This window comes from Oncorhynchus gorbuscha, linkage group LG08, assembly GCF_021184085.1.
Source record: "Oncorhynchus gorbuscha isolate QuinsamMale2020 ecotype Even-year linkage group LG08, OgorEven_v1.0, whole genome shotgun sequence".
NCBI classification, from domain to species: domain Eukaryota; kingdom Metazoa; phylum Chordata; class Actinopteri; order Salmoniformes; family Salmonidae; genus Oncorhynchus; species Oncorhynchus gorbuscha.
In genome coordinates, this window is record NC_060180.1 from 63,968,236 (window position 1) to 63,983,985 (window position 15,750).

Below are 15,750 nucleotides of genomic sequence, written 5' to 3' on the forward strand. Positions count from 1 at the left end.
CTCGTGTCCTCTCTCCTCACCTCCTTCTCAAAAACCCATTGGAGGGGGTGCGAGAGAGGACGCGATGAGTATGCAATTGAGATCTTCCTCCTGTGTTCAGGTCCCAGGCTCCATCAGGACAGGAGGAATGTCAGACAATGGTGCCACTTCCTCGGCTCAAAAACCCAAACAAACGTATTTTTCCAACTCCTTAAACTGTAAGGTTAGGCAAGCTCTGTGTGTGGATGAATCTCAAGATTGATTACTTCAAGGCTTTAGTTCATGACTTTGTTCATACAATTGTAATAGCAGAGGACATCTACAGGTAGCATACACAGTGAAACATCTATCTGTAGGAGCACAATGATAAGCCAAAAGTAATACCATTTTTATTTTATTGTACATAATTTACAATGTAAATTCATACATCAGATGCACAAGGTTCCAAAGAACTAACAACCATATGAGACTTTCTGTCTACCTGAAAGTATAATATTCTGTATGACCAATATTCAACAGATAATTAATACAGTATAAGACAAATCACTGCTGATTGTTTTATTGAAATTAGGAATGTTATTTTGCACGTACTTCAATAACTGTCTATTTTATGTAATGATTGTTCCCACAACAATGATAGACCAGTGTCTTTTATAAATATTTATCAAATAGGTTAACTGTTAAAAACATGTTAAAACAAGCAGCAGTATAAATCATAGCTTGCCTTTCAGACAATAGCCACACATCTGTTAGAGTTACATCTCCATCGTCATAACAACATTCTCATCAAGCTATATAAAAATGGCACTGGTCAGTGATTGGTTGGAAGGTCCAATTCAAAGAGATGATTGACATTTCACTCAACAGCATATTTAAGAAAAATATTCTATAAAAACTGCTTTGTTTCTTAACTTAATCCATTTCTTCTTTGTTTTTACATCAAATTTACATAAAGTATGTAGCTACTATCTCTCATTATTAAGAAATAAACTCATGTCTTTATCCACAGTGCCAGAAGTAGTGGTAAAACTGTTAGTCTGTACTCTGTAGTGTCTTGGTGGCAGGGTAGCAACCCTCTTACTGGACACTGATGGTACCGTGGACAAGGGGCTCAAGGCACTGGTGTGGGGGGAGTCATGGGGTCATGGCAGTGGTCAACATGCCCGGTCAGTCCGGGTTAGGTTTTTTTATCTGAGAAGAGATAAGGCATGTGGGTCAAAATACAGAACAACATGAGACCACACACTCTATTGAATACAATAACTAATGTGATTCTAGTAAATGTGTTGTAAGTCGCTCTGGATAAGAGCGTCTGCTAAATGACTTAAATGTAAATGTAAATGTGACTATCTTGCCAAAATAATGGAAAAACTTGAATGAATGAGGGATACAAAATATATTGAATGCAGTTGCTTCCACACAGCTGTGGTTCCTGAGTTAATTAAGCTATTAATATCCTATTATGCTTAGGGTCATGTATAAAAATGCTGGGCAGGCCATTATTTGGCTATCATGGCTATGCCCCCATAGGATGACAATGCCCCCATCCACAGGGCACGAGTGGTCACTGAATAGTTTGATGAGCATGTAAGCTATATCCCATGGTCATCTCAGTCACCAGATCTCAACCCAATTGAACACTTATGTGAGATTCTGGAGCGGCCCGTGACAGCGTTTTCCACCACCATCAACAAAACACCAAATAATGGAATTTCTCATGGAAGAATGGTGGTCGTATCCCAACAATAGAGTTCCAGACACTTGTGGAATCTATGCCAAGGTGCACTGAAGCTGTTCTGGTTCGTGGTGGCCCAACGACATACTAAGACACTTTACGTTGGTGTTTCCTTTATTTTGGCAGTTACCTATATATGGCATATATGACATATGTATATCTAACCCTTCAAGGGTGGAGCAGGTAGCCGCCTCCTCGTTTGCCGTGAAGAGTCCAATGTTTGTGGCTGCAGAGAGTCATGTGACACTTAATTAGTTTGTTAGAAAATCACAAGGTATTTGTTTGTTAAACGCTGATAGTGAGTGACAAGTGGGGACCAGGAGTTTTTCCTGAACCCAAACTGCTGACCAGGAAAACCTCCTGGTCTTAGTCCTACGTGGCTTGGTCCGGTCCAGTACCTTAGGCTGTTCTTGGAGCTTAAAGAAGCGGTTCTGTGGGACCACATTGAGACCTGCGATCTTCAGAGCTGCGATCCTGTCTGCGATTTCTGACACCTACAACAAAGTAGAAATATTCATATTATCTGACTCAGATAAACTTAAAAGGACTTAAGAAGCACAATTGAATGTGTATGTTTTTATGTCAATCATAAGGACCCCTTTCTAATTCTTTGTTTCAAACATTGTATTTTATATTTTTCATTATATGGCAATTACCAACATTCAAACACATACAATTTTCTAATTCTAATTTCACCATACCCAAAGTAGAAGAATCGGACCAAAGCGCAGCGTGGTAAGTGTTCATTACTTTTATTAAACTGAACACTAGAACAAAATAACAAAGTGGATAAACAAAACCAAACAGTCTTGTCAGGTGCAGAACACTAAACAGAAAACAACTACCCACAAAACATAGGTGGGAAAAAGCTACCTAAGTATGGTTCCCAATCAGAGACAACAATAGACAGCTGTCTCTGATTGAGAACCATACCCGGCCAAAACAAAGAAATACAAAACATAGAATGCCCACCGCAAATCACACCCTGGCAAAACCAAAGTAGAGACATAAAAAGCTCTCTAAGGTCAGTGCGCCTCTTGTGCGGGGGACCCTCGCCGCCGACCCTGGACTGGGGACCCTCATAGCAGGCCCCGGACTGGGCATCCTTGTTGCGGGCCCCGGACTATGCACCCTCGTTGTGGGCCCCGGACTGTGCACCCTCATTGCGGGCCCCGGACTGGGCACCCTCATTGCGGGCCCCGGACTGGGCACCCTCATTGCGGGCCCCGGACTGGGCACCCTCGTTGCGAGCCCCGGACTGGGCACCCTCGTTGCGAGCCCCGGACTGGGCACCCTCGTTGAGCCCCGGACTGGGCACCCTTGTTGCGGACCCCGGACTGGGCACCCTTGTTGCGGGCCCCGGACTGGGCACCCTCGTTGTGAGCCCTGGACTGGAGGGCGACTCTGGAGGCTCCGGACTGGAGACCGTTGCTGGAGGGAGGAGATGCAGAGACAGCCTGGTGCGTGGGGCTGCCACAGGGCCCACCAGGCTGGGGAGACCTACAGGAGGCCTGGTGCATAGAGGAGGCACAGGATGAACCGGGCTGTGGGGGAGCACTGGAGCTCTGGTGCGCAGCTTTGGCACCATTCCTCCAGGCTGAATGCCCACTTTAGCCCGGCCCCTCTAGAGTGCAGGCACAGGTCGAACCGGGCTGTGGAAGAGCACTGGAGATCTGGTGCTTACCACTCACACCTCTCCACTTGGCTCAATGCCCACTTTAGCCCGGCACGGGTGCAATGCAGGCATAAGATGAACTGAACAGTCCCAGCGCACTGGAGACACAGTGCGCAGAGCCCGCGCAGGATACTCTGGGCCGAAACGGCGCACCGGAGACCAAGAGCGCTGAGCTGCCACAATCCGCCCTGGCTGGATGCCCACTCTCACATGGGACTTGCGGAGGGCTGACATACAGCCCACCGGGCTATGAACGCCCCCTGGTGACACCGTGCACTTTACCACATTACACGGTGCCTGACCAGTACCATGCTACTTCCGGTAAGCACGGGGAGTTGGCTCAGGTCTATAGCCTGACTCCGCCAATCTCCCTGTGTGCCCCTCAAAACATTTTTTGGGGGCTGCCTGTCGTGCCTGCTTCGATCACTTGCCTCATATCGCCGCCTCTCAGCATTAGCTGCCTACAGTTCCTTTTTCAGGCAGCGGTATTCCCTACCCAGTCTCCGGGGTCCCTTTATGTCCAGTATCTCCTCCCATGTCAACGAGTCCTGAACCCTCTGCTCCTCCATACCACGCTGCTTGGTCCGCTTGTGGTGGGTAGTTCTGTAACGGTCGTCGTCGTCTGATGAGGAAGAATCGAACCAAAGCGCAGCGTAGTAAGTGTTCATAACTTTTATTAAAACTGAACACTAGAACAAAATAACAAAGTGCAAAACGAAACCGAAACAGTCTTGTCAGGTGCAGAAAACACGAAACTGAAAATAACTACCCTCCCCAAAACATAGGTGGGAAAAAGCTACCTAAGTATGGTTCCCAATCAGAGACAACGATAGACAGCTGTCCCTGATTGAGAACCATACCCGGCCAAAACAAAGAAATACAAAACATAGAAAAAAGAACATAGAATGCCCACCCCAAATCACACCCTGACTAAACCAAAATAGAGACATAAAAAGATCAGGGCGTGACAATCCCAGGTAAAATCACCCGCTTTCTCAATTTTTTCAAAGCAAAAGACTGAGTCTGAAATGCCACAGTGGGCTCAGGTCAAAAGTCTTGCACTCTTACACGAAAAAATAAACACATTTCAATATATGTAACTTTATGTAAAATGTATTTCAAATACATGTACTGTACACACATATAATACCGGACAATTCCAGAAATGCATGGCTGTGACATGGAGTTTGCAGGGTGGCCAAAGTGGTTCCTAATTCGGCATATGACGTAGTTTGGCCCTTCAGAGTATTCTTAAATTGCTCTTTATGTATTTATCAAAGGAGATATATTTTGGGGGAAACCAACCCAAAACTTTGGCAGTAATATAATTTAAATCGTTATGGTGGGTAAGACAAGAAAGATATACAGTATATCGATTTCACCTCATTTTTACAATCTGTCATTAAGAGCACATGTTCAATTTAAAAAAAAAAACTTTTCCCATCGCAAGAAGTTATTAATAAAAAAATACAAAATTACTATAGTAAGTGCCCCCCCCCCAACAGGCTTTACTCTGCCTCCACCCCAATGGACATCTATTTATTCACTGCTACAGTTGTTATGATGTACAGTACCAGTCAAAAGTTTGGACACACCTACTCATTCAAGGGTTTGTCGTTATTTTTACTATATTCAACATTGTAAATTAGTAGTGAAGACACCAAAACTATGAAATAACACATATGGCACATATTGTACTGTAGTAACCATTAAAAGTGTTAATAAAGAGTTTGAATAATCTCAAATATAAAATATATTTTGATTTGTTTAACACGTTTTTCAAATCTGATCATTGCTAGACAACCATTTTCAGGTAGATTTACATCAAAACTGTCCTTGGCCATTTAGGAACATTCACTGTCTTCTTGTTGATAAGGAACTGGATAATATGTGTGAAATGCTTGATAATGTGTATGATATCAACAGAGAAGTATATTTTCTGGGTGATTTAAATATTGACTGGCTTTCATCAAGCTGCCCAATCAGGAAAAACTTCAAACTGTAACAAGTGCCTGCAACCTGGATCAGGTTGTCAGTCAACCTACCAGGGTAGTTACAAACAGCACAGGAAATAAATCATCAACATGTATTGCTCAAATCTTTACTAATGCTGCAGATAATAGCCTTAAAGCAGTATCCAAATCCATAGGATGTAGTGATCACAATATAGTAGCCATATCTAAGTTCCAAAGGCAGGGCCTAATATAGTGTATAAGAGGTCATACAATACGTTTTTAGTGATTCTTATGTTGAGGATGTAAATAATATTTGCTGGTCTGTGGTGTGTAAGGAGGAGCAACACAACGCTGCACTTGACATATTCATGAAATTGCTTATTCCAGTTACTATTAAGCATGAACCCATTAAAAAATGACTGTAAAAATGGTTAAATCCCACTGGATTGATGAGGAATTTTAAAAAATGGTATGGTTGAGAGGGATGAGGAAAAAGGAATTGCAAATAAGTCTGGCTGCACAACCGATTGTCAAACGTACTGCAAATTGAGAAATCATGTGATTAAACTAAATTAAAAGGGGAAAAAACTATACTATGAAACACAAATAAATGATATTATAAATTATAGTAAAAAGCTTTAGAGCACCTTAAATTACTTTTTGAAAAAGGGCAAACTCAGCTCCATCATTTATTTAATTCATTGAATCATTAATTGAATCAGATGCCTCATTCATCTGATACTGCCAACTATTTAAATTATTTTTTATTGGCAAGATTAGCAAACTTGGGCATGACATGACAGCAACAAACGCTGACACTACACATCCCAGTATATCTGACCAAATTATGAAAAACAAGCATTGACCTTTTGAATTCCATAAAGTGAGTGTGGAAGAGGTGAAACAATTATTGTTGTCTATCAACAATGACAAGCCACAAGGTCTGACAACCTGGATGGAAAATGACTGAGGATAATAGCAGATGATATTGCCACTCCTATTTGCCATTTCCTCAATTTAAACCTTTTAGAAAGTGCGTGTGCCCTCAGGCTTGGAGGGAAGCAAAAGTCATTCCGCCACCCAAGAATAGTAAATCCCCCTTTCCTGGCTCATATACCCGACCAATCAGCCTGTTACCAACCTTTAGTAAACTTCTGGAAAGAATGGTGTTTGACCAGATACAATGCTATTTTACAGTAAACAAATTGACAACCGACTTTCAGCACGCTTTATAGGGAAGGACATTCCATAAGCACGGCACTTACACAAATGAGTGATGATTGGCAGAGAAATTGATGATACAAAGATTGTGGGGGCTGGTTTGTTAGACTTCAGTGCGGCATTTGACATAAAACTGATGTGTTATGGTTTTACACCCCCAGCTATATTGTGGATAAAGAGTTGCCTGTCTAACAGAACACCCTCTGCCCCTCCAACATAATCCAGGTAGAATCAGGAATTCTCCAGTGCAGCTGTTTAGGCCCTTTACTGTCCTCAATCTTTACTAATGACACACCACTTTGAGTAAAGCCAGTGTGTCTATGTATGTGGATGACTCAACACTATACAAGTCAGCTACTACAGCGTCTGAAATGACTGCAACATTTAACAAAGAGCTGAAGTTAGTAAAAAGCATTGTATTTGGGACAAATTATTCACTAAACCCTACACCTCAACTAAATATTGCAATTAATATTGTGGAAATTGATGTCCACAAACTTTTAGTCATGTAGTGTATTTGGGCTTGTCATGACAAAGGGGTTGAATACTTACTGGCCCAAGACATTTCAGCTTTTCATTTTTAATACATTTGTAAAAAATAAAAATAAAACATTCCAATTTGACATTATGGGGTATTTTGTTTAGGCCAGGCCAATCTCAATATGATCCATTTTAAATTCCGGCTGTAACACAACAAAATGTTGTGAATACTATCTGAATGCGCCATATGAGACACAGAGGAAATCCAGACTTGGACACAAACCTGGAGGTCAGACTGCTGCACCTGGGCGGAAGCCGTTGCCACCTGCTCCTCCAGGTAGGACAGCTCCAGGTCTGAGGTGGCACCGCCGATGGCCCGGGCACAGTCCTCCAGGTCGCCAAGCTCCGCCTCCAAACCGTAAGCCGTGCCCGCCACCACGTACACCTGGTGGGCACAGTTCAGTTTGCACAGGCAGACTGTGGTCATTTCAGTTGTATAACATGAACTAAGGTTAGCATCACACACCATTCTTAAACCCACAATGAACGTAAGATACAGTGCATTCAGAAAGTATTCAGACCCCTTGACTTTTTCCACATTGTGTTACGTTACAGCCTTATTCTAAAATTGATGATTTTTTTCCCCTCATCAATCTACACACAATACCCCATAATGACAAAGTGAAGACAGGTTTTAAAAAACAGAAATACCTTATTTACATAAGAATTCAGACCGTTTCTACAACTTGATTGGAGTCCACCTGTGGTAAATTCAATTGATTGAACACGATTTGGAAAGGCACACACCTGTCTATTTAAGATCCCACAGTTGACAATCCATATCAGAGCAAAAACCAAGCCATGAGGTTGAAGAAATTGTCCGTTGGCACAGATCTGCAAAGTGTACAAAAAAAATGTTTTGCAACATTGAAGGTCCCGAAGAACACAATGGCCTCCATAATTTATTTATGTGTTTTTTTAACCACCTTTAAATGCTGCAAAAAATGTTTTGGTACCCTTCCCAAGATCTGTGCCTCGAACACAATCCTGTTGTGATACAGCACGGGATCGAACCCCGCTCTGTAGTGACGCCTCTAGTACTGCGATGCAGTGCCTTGGACCGGCTGCGCCACTCGGGAGACCCCAGCCTCCATAATTCTTGTTTGGAATCACCAAAGACTCTTCTTAGAGCTTGCTGCCTGGCCAAACTGAGCAATCGGGGGAGAAGGGCCTTGGTCAGGGAGGTGACAAAGAACCCAATGATCACTCTAACAGAGCTCCAGAGTTCCTCTGTGGAGATGAGAGAACCTTCCTCAGGACCTCAGACTGGGGCAACGGTTCCCCTTACAACAGGACAAAGACCCTAAGCACACAGCCAAGACAATGCAGGAGTGGCTTTGGGACAAGTCTCTGAATGTCTTTGAGTGGCCCAGCTAGAGCCCCGACTTGAACCTGATCGAACATCTCTGGAGAGACCTGAAAATAGTTGTGCAGCGACGCTCCCCATCCAACCTGACAGAGCTTGAGAGGATCTGCAGAGAAAAATGGGAGAAACTCCCCAGATGCAGATGTGCCAAGCTTGTAGCGCCATACCCAAGAAGACTCAAGGCTGTAATCGCTGCCAATGGTGCTTTAACAAAGTACTGAGTAAAGGGTCTGAATTTTTTTTTCTTCAGTTGTGTATTTTTATTTTATTTTTTAAACAACAACTTGTTTTTGGTTTGTCATTATGGGATATTGTGTGTACTAGATTGATGAGGGTTAAAACTATTTAATCCATTTTAGAATAAAGCTGGGGGGTCTGAATACTTTCCGAATGCATTGTATGCTGAAAGAAGGGACAGACAGACAGACAGACAGACAGACAGACAGACAGACAGACAGACAGACAGACAGACAGACAGACAGACAGACAGACAGACAGACAGACAGACAGACAGACAGACAGACAGACAGACAGACAGACAGACAGACAGACAGACAGACAGACAGACAGACAGACAGACAGACAGACAGACAGACAGACAGACAGACAGACAGACAGACAGACAGTATCCTCCAGTCTGCTGAGTTGTTTGTCCAGCCTCTTCGTGTCAGTGTTGGGGGACAGTGAGGGGATGCAGTCATCCCCCTCCACCCCCTGGAGTCGGTCTTCTGTTGCGTTTAACACCTTCAGCACCTCAGTGGTGATACTGTGCAGTGACACCTCCGAGTACCTCTACACACACACACACACACACACACACACACACACACACACACACACACACACACACACACACACACACACACACACACACACACACACACACACACACACACACACACACACACACACACACACACACACACACACACACACACATGGTTTGGATTAACACCATTTTTAGGCAATCCCCAAAAGCCTTCTGTTTATGTGTGTAACACATCCATTAATGTGAGAATAACAGTTTTAAACGAGCAGAGAAAAGCCAAAGAACAAAGAGAAATAAATAGGGTTTGATTGATTGGTTGATTAATTGGATTCATAGCGCTATCCCAGTTGCTCTTGGTAAAGGTCAAGATATCAGTTAGTTTGTGATGTCACCTGCTGTAGCAAAGCAGAAATGAACTGGAGTGTGTTTTCTAGGCCCTTGTCATTAGGACTATCCTAACATGAAGCAATGGAACAAGGAAGGACAGGGGAAGAGAAAGGAAAAGACAAGTTAGGGAAAGTAAAAGGCTCTAGAGTAGCAAGCACATAGTGTTACAGCTGTTAGTTGCTTTCAGGTTAGAAATGTCAGAAGAAATACATAGCCACATACTCTATCTCTAGAGGTAAAGCTAGGTCCTTGGTTTCTTACATTCAGTATCTCCTCCTGAACACAGCGGAAACCCTTTCTCCAGGTTTGACTCCTATCTTATGCAAAGTGCCAAACCTGCCTGATAGCTGTTCTAGCATTAGCATCTTATTCATTAGATATTAATCTACCTCTTCCTTTAACTATTTTTCTCCAAATTGTATGTTATTATTTTCCTCTCCTCTCTCTTCTCTTTCTAGGTCCATCACCATTTCTCCATCCATCTCTACCTCCATTCCACCCAGTGTGTTCACTAGGCTGCACGTGATGTTATCACATAACACCTTCTTCCACAGTGTCCACACTTTCTGTTCTTTCTCGCTCTTGTCCTCCCACCCCACCTTCCACCTTTATCTCTGCTTCCCCTAGTCTCTTTCCTTCAAACATCATCTCCATCATCCTCTGTACCGTCGTTTCCCTCTTTCTCTTCCTCTGTCTCTACCTTTGTGTCTGTCTCTTCGTGTTGCAGCTCTCCCTCTTTCTCACTCTCAAACAGTCTCACGTCTAGTTCAGTGATTCTATCGCACCTCTTCTTGTTCATCATCCTCCCCTCCACCACCATCATCAGTCCCAGGTGCCAGGGCTTCTCATTCTCCACCTGTCCCCTCCTCCTCTCTCCCTCCATTTCTCCCCGTCTTTCTCCATGCCACTTTCCCCCCATTTCTCCACATCTCTCTCTGACCAACCCTGTCACTCTCTCTTAATTGTGTCTCCTACACTCCTCTCTGCTCTCTCATCCTCTTGTTAGACGAGAATTGTGAGGCACTAACTAGACTGGCCAGGTCTCTCAACTTGGAGATCAGTTCCTCCCCCTTCATCTCCCACAGAGCCTCCGCAACTATCTCTTACCTCTCTTCTCCTCCTCTCTCCTCCCTCTCTTTCTCCATCTCTCCACCATCAAAACCCGCTCTATCCAGATCCTCTGTGGATGAAAAATGTGTGGCATCGACTTGTCTAGCCAGTCTACACAGTTTGGATGTCAGCTCTTCCTTCTCTCCCTCCCTCTCTCTTTCTCTCTTCTCCTCCATCTCTCCATCGCTGAGACCCACTCGGTCAAGCTCGTCCTCTGTTGATGACAACTGTGTGAATTGGCTAGCCAGCATATGCATCTTGATGGTCAGCTCCTCTCCTCTCCTCCTCCCTCCCTCTCTTCAGCTCTCTCCTCAATCCTCTCTTCCTCCCATTCCTCCACCCCCTACACACTCTGTCTAACTCATCTTCAGTGGATGAGAACTCTGTGCCTCTGACCTGACTAGCCAGATTGATAAGTGTTGACTCTCCTCCTCCAAATCCCTAACTCTCCTTTGTCTTCTTCTCCTCTTTATTCTCTTCCACTCTTCATCCCTCCATCTCCACCTCCATATGCCATAACCTCTCTTCCTCCCTCCATCTCCACCTCCATATGCCATAACCTCTCTTCCTCCCTCCATCTCCACCTCCATATGCCATAACCTCTCTTCCTCCCTCCATCTCCACCTCCATATGCCATAACCTCTCTTCCTCCCTCCATCTCCACCTCCATATGCCATAACCTTTCTTCCTCCCTCCATCTCCACCTCCATATGCCATAACCTTTCTTCCTCCCTCCATCTCCACCTCCATATGCCATAACCTTTCTTCCTCCCTCCATCTCCACCTCCATATGCCATAACCTTTCTTCCTCCCTCCATCTCCACCTCCATATGCCATAACCTTTCTTCCTCCCTCCATCTCCACCTCCATATGCCATAACCTCTCTTCCTCCCTTCATCTCCACCTCCATATGCCATAACCTCTCTTCATCTCCACCTCCATATGCCATAACCTCTCTTCCTCCCTCCATCTCCACCTCCATATGTCATAACCTCTCTTCATCTCCACCTCCATATGCCATAACCTCTCTTCCTCCCTCCATCTCCACCTCCATATGCCATAACCTCTCTTCATCTCCACCTCCATATGCCATAACCTCTCTTCCTCCCTCCATCTCCACCTCCATATGCCATAACCTCTCTTCCTCCCTCCATCTCCACCTCCATATGCCATAACCTTTCTTCATCTCCACCTCCATATGCCATAACCTCTCTTCCTCCCTCCATCTCCACCTCCATATGCCATAACCTCTCTTCCTCCCTCCATCTCCACCTCCATATGCCATAACCTCTCTTCATCTCCACCTCCATATGCCATAACCTCTCTTCCTCCCTCCATCTCCACCTCCATATGCCATAACCTTTCTTCCTCCCTCCATCTCCACCTCCATATGCCATAACCTCTCTTCCTCCCTCCATCTCCACCTCCATATGCCATAACCTCTCTTCCTCCCGATCTCTTTCTCTCTTCAGGGAGGCGAGATGAAGCTTCTGGAGCTTCGACCTTTGACCCCCAACCTGACCTTCTCCTACCTCAGACTCAAAGTTGAGGGTGTTCGTACTGGCGTGGTGGCCCGGCGAGGGTAATGGGATGCTGGGTTGCTGGCCAGCAGAGGCCTGGGAGTCTGGAACCTCTGACCCCTGGTTGTTGTTGGCGCTGGAGGTCATCTTCCTGCGTATCTCCAGCAGGGCAGCGTCCCAGGCCCCCTCGGCGTCGTAAGAGCCCATTTCGTTGCAGGTGGATATCACACCGAATTCCCACTCCAGGACACTGAATACCAGCGACTTCCACTTGGTCAGCAGGCTGGGCCGATAGAGCTGGGTGCTCTGCAAGGCGATCCAGTTCCCGTCAGGGCTCTTCAGCACTGAGGACGCACCTCACACACACCAGGGTAGACAGATACCACACGCACAGAATTGTGTGGAATTCACCACAGACAGACATGTAAACACACACACACACACACACACACACACACACACACACACACACACACACACACACACACACACACACACACACACACACACACACACACACACACACACACACACACACACACACACACACACACACACACACACAAAGGAGGAAGCCTTTAGCCACCAGTCTCTAGCTAGAGTACATCACCAACAGGTAACTCTGAAACTTACTACATAAGGTGTGTGTACTAAAGACATTTTGTAAAGATGTGTGTGAATAGTAAACTGCAGTGGCCAGCAGGCTCTTACTGGAGTTGTCCAGGCGGTCAATACTCTTCCAGCTGGCCAACCCTGCCGCTCCTCCCTCCTCCTTCAGCCCCTGCTGAGAGTCCTGGGAAACCCCGAAGCACTGCATCACAGCGTTATCATCCAGAAGGGAGGCAGATCGAGATCGCCGAGGTAAATACACACACTTAAATATGGGTAAAGAGAGGTAATGATAACCAACCAAGTCACACTCTATATACTGTATCACGTTCTGGTCTTATGTGACAGACTGGGCTTTTAACCGTGTTAGCCTGCTAAGCTAAAGCCTGGTCATCAGCCAACACAAGTCTTCATGTTGGGCAAAGACTCGAGTTACCATGTCTCGTTTACTTTCTGAACGAACATGAAGAAGCGTCGCTATCGAAGTTCGGCCACCTGGGTTATCTGCGCACCACAATACTGTGTTAGCCCTCTGAACTGAAGCCTAGGCAAGGTTACTAATCACATAAGCGTAGTTCCCTGAACCACCTTACGCTCCATACCTTGGCGTGGACTGATGTGGTGATCTGGGTCTGGGAGCTGGGGCAGATTGAAGCCAAAGGCTTTTCACCCCTCTGGTTGCCTGGGGTCCAGTCCAGGTCACAGTTTGGCTTCATCTCAACCAGGTTCTTCCTCCGCCGGATGATCTAGGATGGAATTGAGTTGAGTTGAGTTTAATTGAATTGAAATTAAATTAAATGGTACTTACTGTCTGTACGATGGTTGTGGCCAGCTCCTCAATCAGCTCCTCCCTATGGTCCCGCAAATACCCAGCTTCACTCTGCATATCCTGGAGAGAACAACAGCGAAGTCAGATAGACAGTCGATAAATATAAAATAATAAGATCCTGTAAACTTTTTAAAAGTGGTTTTGGATATGCAAGGTTTTACAGATTAAAGGAGTAATTAGGTGCAGAAGATGACTGTGTCACTGCTCGGCTAGTCTGTTACAAGAGGTTGCAGTACTACTGCATGCTAAAATATCTCAATGAACAATAACATGGAAGTGGGTTTCTTTAATTAGGGCAGTACAAAGTAAATGGAATTGTAAATGAATGATCTGCACATTTAATCTGCATTTCAGCAAACTAGAAGGAATACAACGCTTGTACTGCAACGTGGAATCAATCTTCAGCAGTCTTACTTTCTCCCTATCACCTCTGAGTCATACGAGTGACAGACAGACTGTCCGCCGCAGAATATGTTACCTGATTGTCGGTGTATCCCTCTGCCTTGTAGATGGTCTCGTCGATGGCCTCCTCTGCCACCCTCAGTGCCACTGTGAGGGTCTTTGCTGTACTCTGAAAAGGGAAAGGGGGTATAATAGAAATGAAGCTTATATTTATCGGTCTCCTCCCCTTCATCTGCACTGATTAAGTGGATTTAACAAGTGACATCAATAAGGGATCGTATCTTTCACCTGGATTCACCTGATCAGTCTATGTCATGGAAAGAGCAGGTGTTCTTAATGTTTTGTATGTGTATGTTCTAACATTCCCTCCATCTTGTGCCAAAATCTGTTATTTTTAAGTCGTGGTTCCAATAGTTCATCTTTTTTTCTAAGAGATTGTCAGTTGGATAGAGGTTTTATATATCTTACCTATCATATGAATATCCTGTCCTATCTTAAATAGGATTTCCTCAACATTGCCCTGATGTCCAAAAGATTTCTGATCTACATTTCGTGACAGAAACCTTTTAAGATGCATGTATTTGAAAATGTCTACATTGGTCAGCCCAAACAGACCAACAAAAAACGATCTGCTTCTTCAATAAAGACATTAAATACTTGAACTTGAAGTAAGAGGAGATTAGGAATGTAGAGTATATACTGTATAATTATTTAACTACAGGTACCCTGAATGTGAGCAAAAATAGCTGTATGTAGCGGTATAAGTATTGTTGTCCTTTAATGTACTCCAATTTGTGTTGAGATGGTAAGGTATGTAGAAAAAATACATTAAATACCTAACCCTACATTCACTATGTCAGAAAAAAAGTATTTGTCGCTACAGACGCTGCCCTCATTCCCAATGCTCTCCTCTATGTGCTTCCCTCTTCACAGAGACACGACACACAGGACAGGTTGTCCTCTGGTCAAGACTCTTCAACATTCAGCCAGCCATCCTCTCCTTCGAGCGTTATCAGCTCTGGTAAATAAAGTAACCCCCCCCTGGATCCGACCATGTTCAGCAGGCCACAATGTAGCAAAACAGTTTGAAAGAGGAAAATAAAATGGGTGTTTCTTATTGGACAACTTCAGGTAGGACATCATCTGTTTCATGTCTCTTTCTCCAGTTTTGTGCCCACTGAGCACATGCAGAGCATTCAAACACACAGAAACACTTCAAAAACCTCAATAAATGTTGAAAGAATTTTGAGCATGACAGTGAAAAAATACTCTCATAACATGAGCACACATTGCTTGATTAAACAATGATACTGTAGCCTCAGAGTAATTGCAGTTGAATTAGGGGTTTGCCTGAGCAGGGGTATTTTCTGTACCTAGTCATAGATTCTCAGTCTTCTTTGAGCTCTATTCAGGTCCTCGAGATATGCACACAATGCTGTGGTTATTTATTGTTATATAACTGCCTTACTGGGTCTTGTGTCAGGCCTTATCAGCCTTATCCCTGTGCTGTGCAGGTCCAGTGTATAAATAGTTCAGATTGGGGAACAGTAGCGTAATCTATAGTCCTTTTTAAAGGGAAGGTGGTTGAGGGACATGAACTAGATTTGAGAACAAATTAGCCACTCTATTGCTAACTGGCTGTGTCCACACACC

At 44.4% G+C, this 15,750-nt stretch overlaps 1 protein-coding gene across 6 annotated transcripts in view; it reads right to left on the reverse strand.

The window, feature by feature from the left end:
- Positions 1-349: 349 nt before the first annotated feature.
- Positions 350-15,750, reverse strand: part of LOC124041980 (rab effector MyRIP-like) — a 29,591-nt gene continuing 14,190 nt past the window's right edge. Inside the window, exons 3-12 of one of the 6 annotated variants that reach the window (XM_046360206.1) lie at positions 14,174-14,266; positions 13,675-13,755; positions 13,469-13,612; positions 12,969-13,131; positions 12,270-12,613; positions 9,096-9,263; positions 7,329-7,490; positions 2,113-2,208; positions 1,880-1,940; positions 350-1,170 (exon numbers count right to left, since the gene is read on the reverse strand). In XM_046360206.1, the coding sequence (XP_046216162.1) occupies positions 1,157-1,170; positions 1,880-1,940; positions 2,113-2,208; positions 7,329-7,490; positions 9,096-9,263; positions 12,270-12,613; positions 12,969-13,131; positions 13,469-13,612; positions 13,675-13,752 (1,230 nt within the window). In that variant the 5' untranslated portion in view covers positions 13,753-13,755; positions 14,174-14,266 and the 3' untranslated portion in view covers positions 350-1,156. The remainder of the gene's footprint in view (positions 1,171-1,879; positions 1,941-2,112; positions 2,209-7,328; positions 7,491-9,095; positions 9,264-12,269; positions 12,614-12,968; positions 13,132-13,468; positions 13,613-13,674; positions 13,756-14,173; positions 14,267-15,750) is intronic. The other 5 variants (XM_046360209.1, XM_046360207.1, XM_046360210.1 and 2 more) reach the window with 5 other exon arrangements.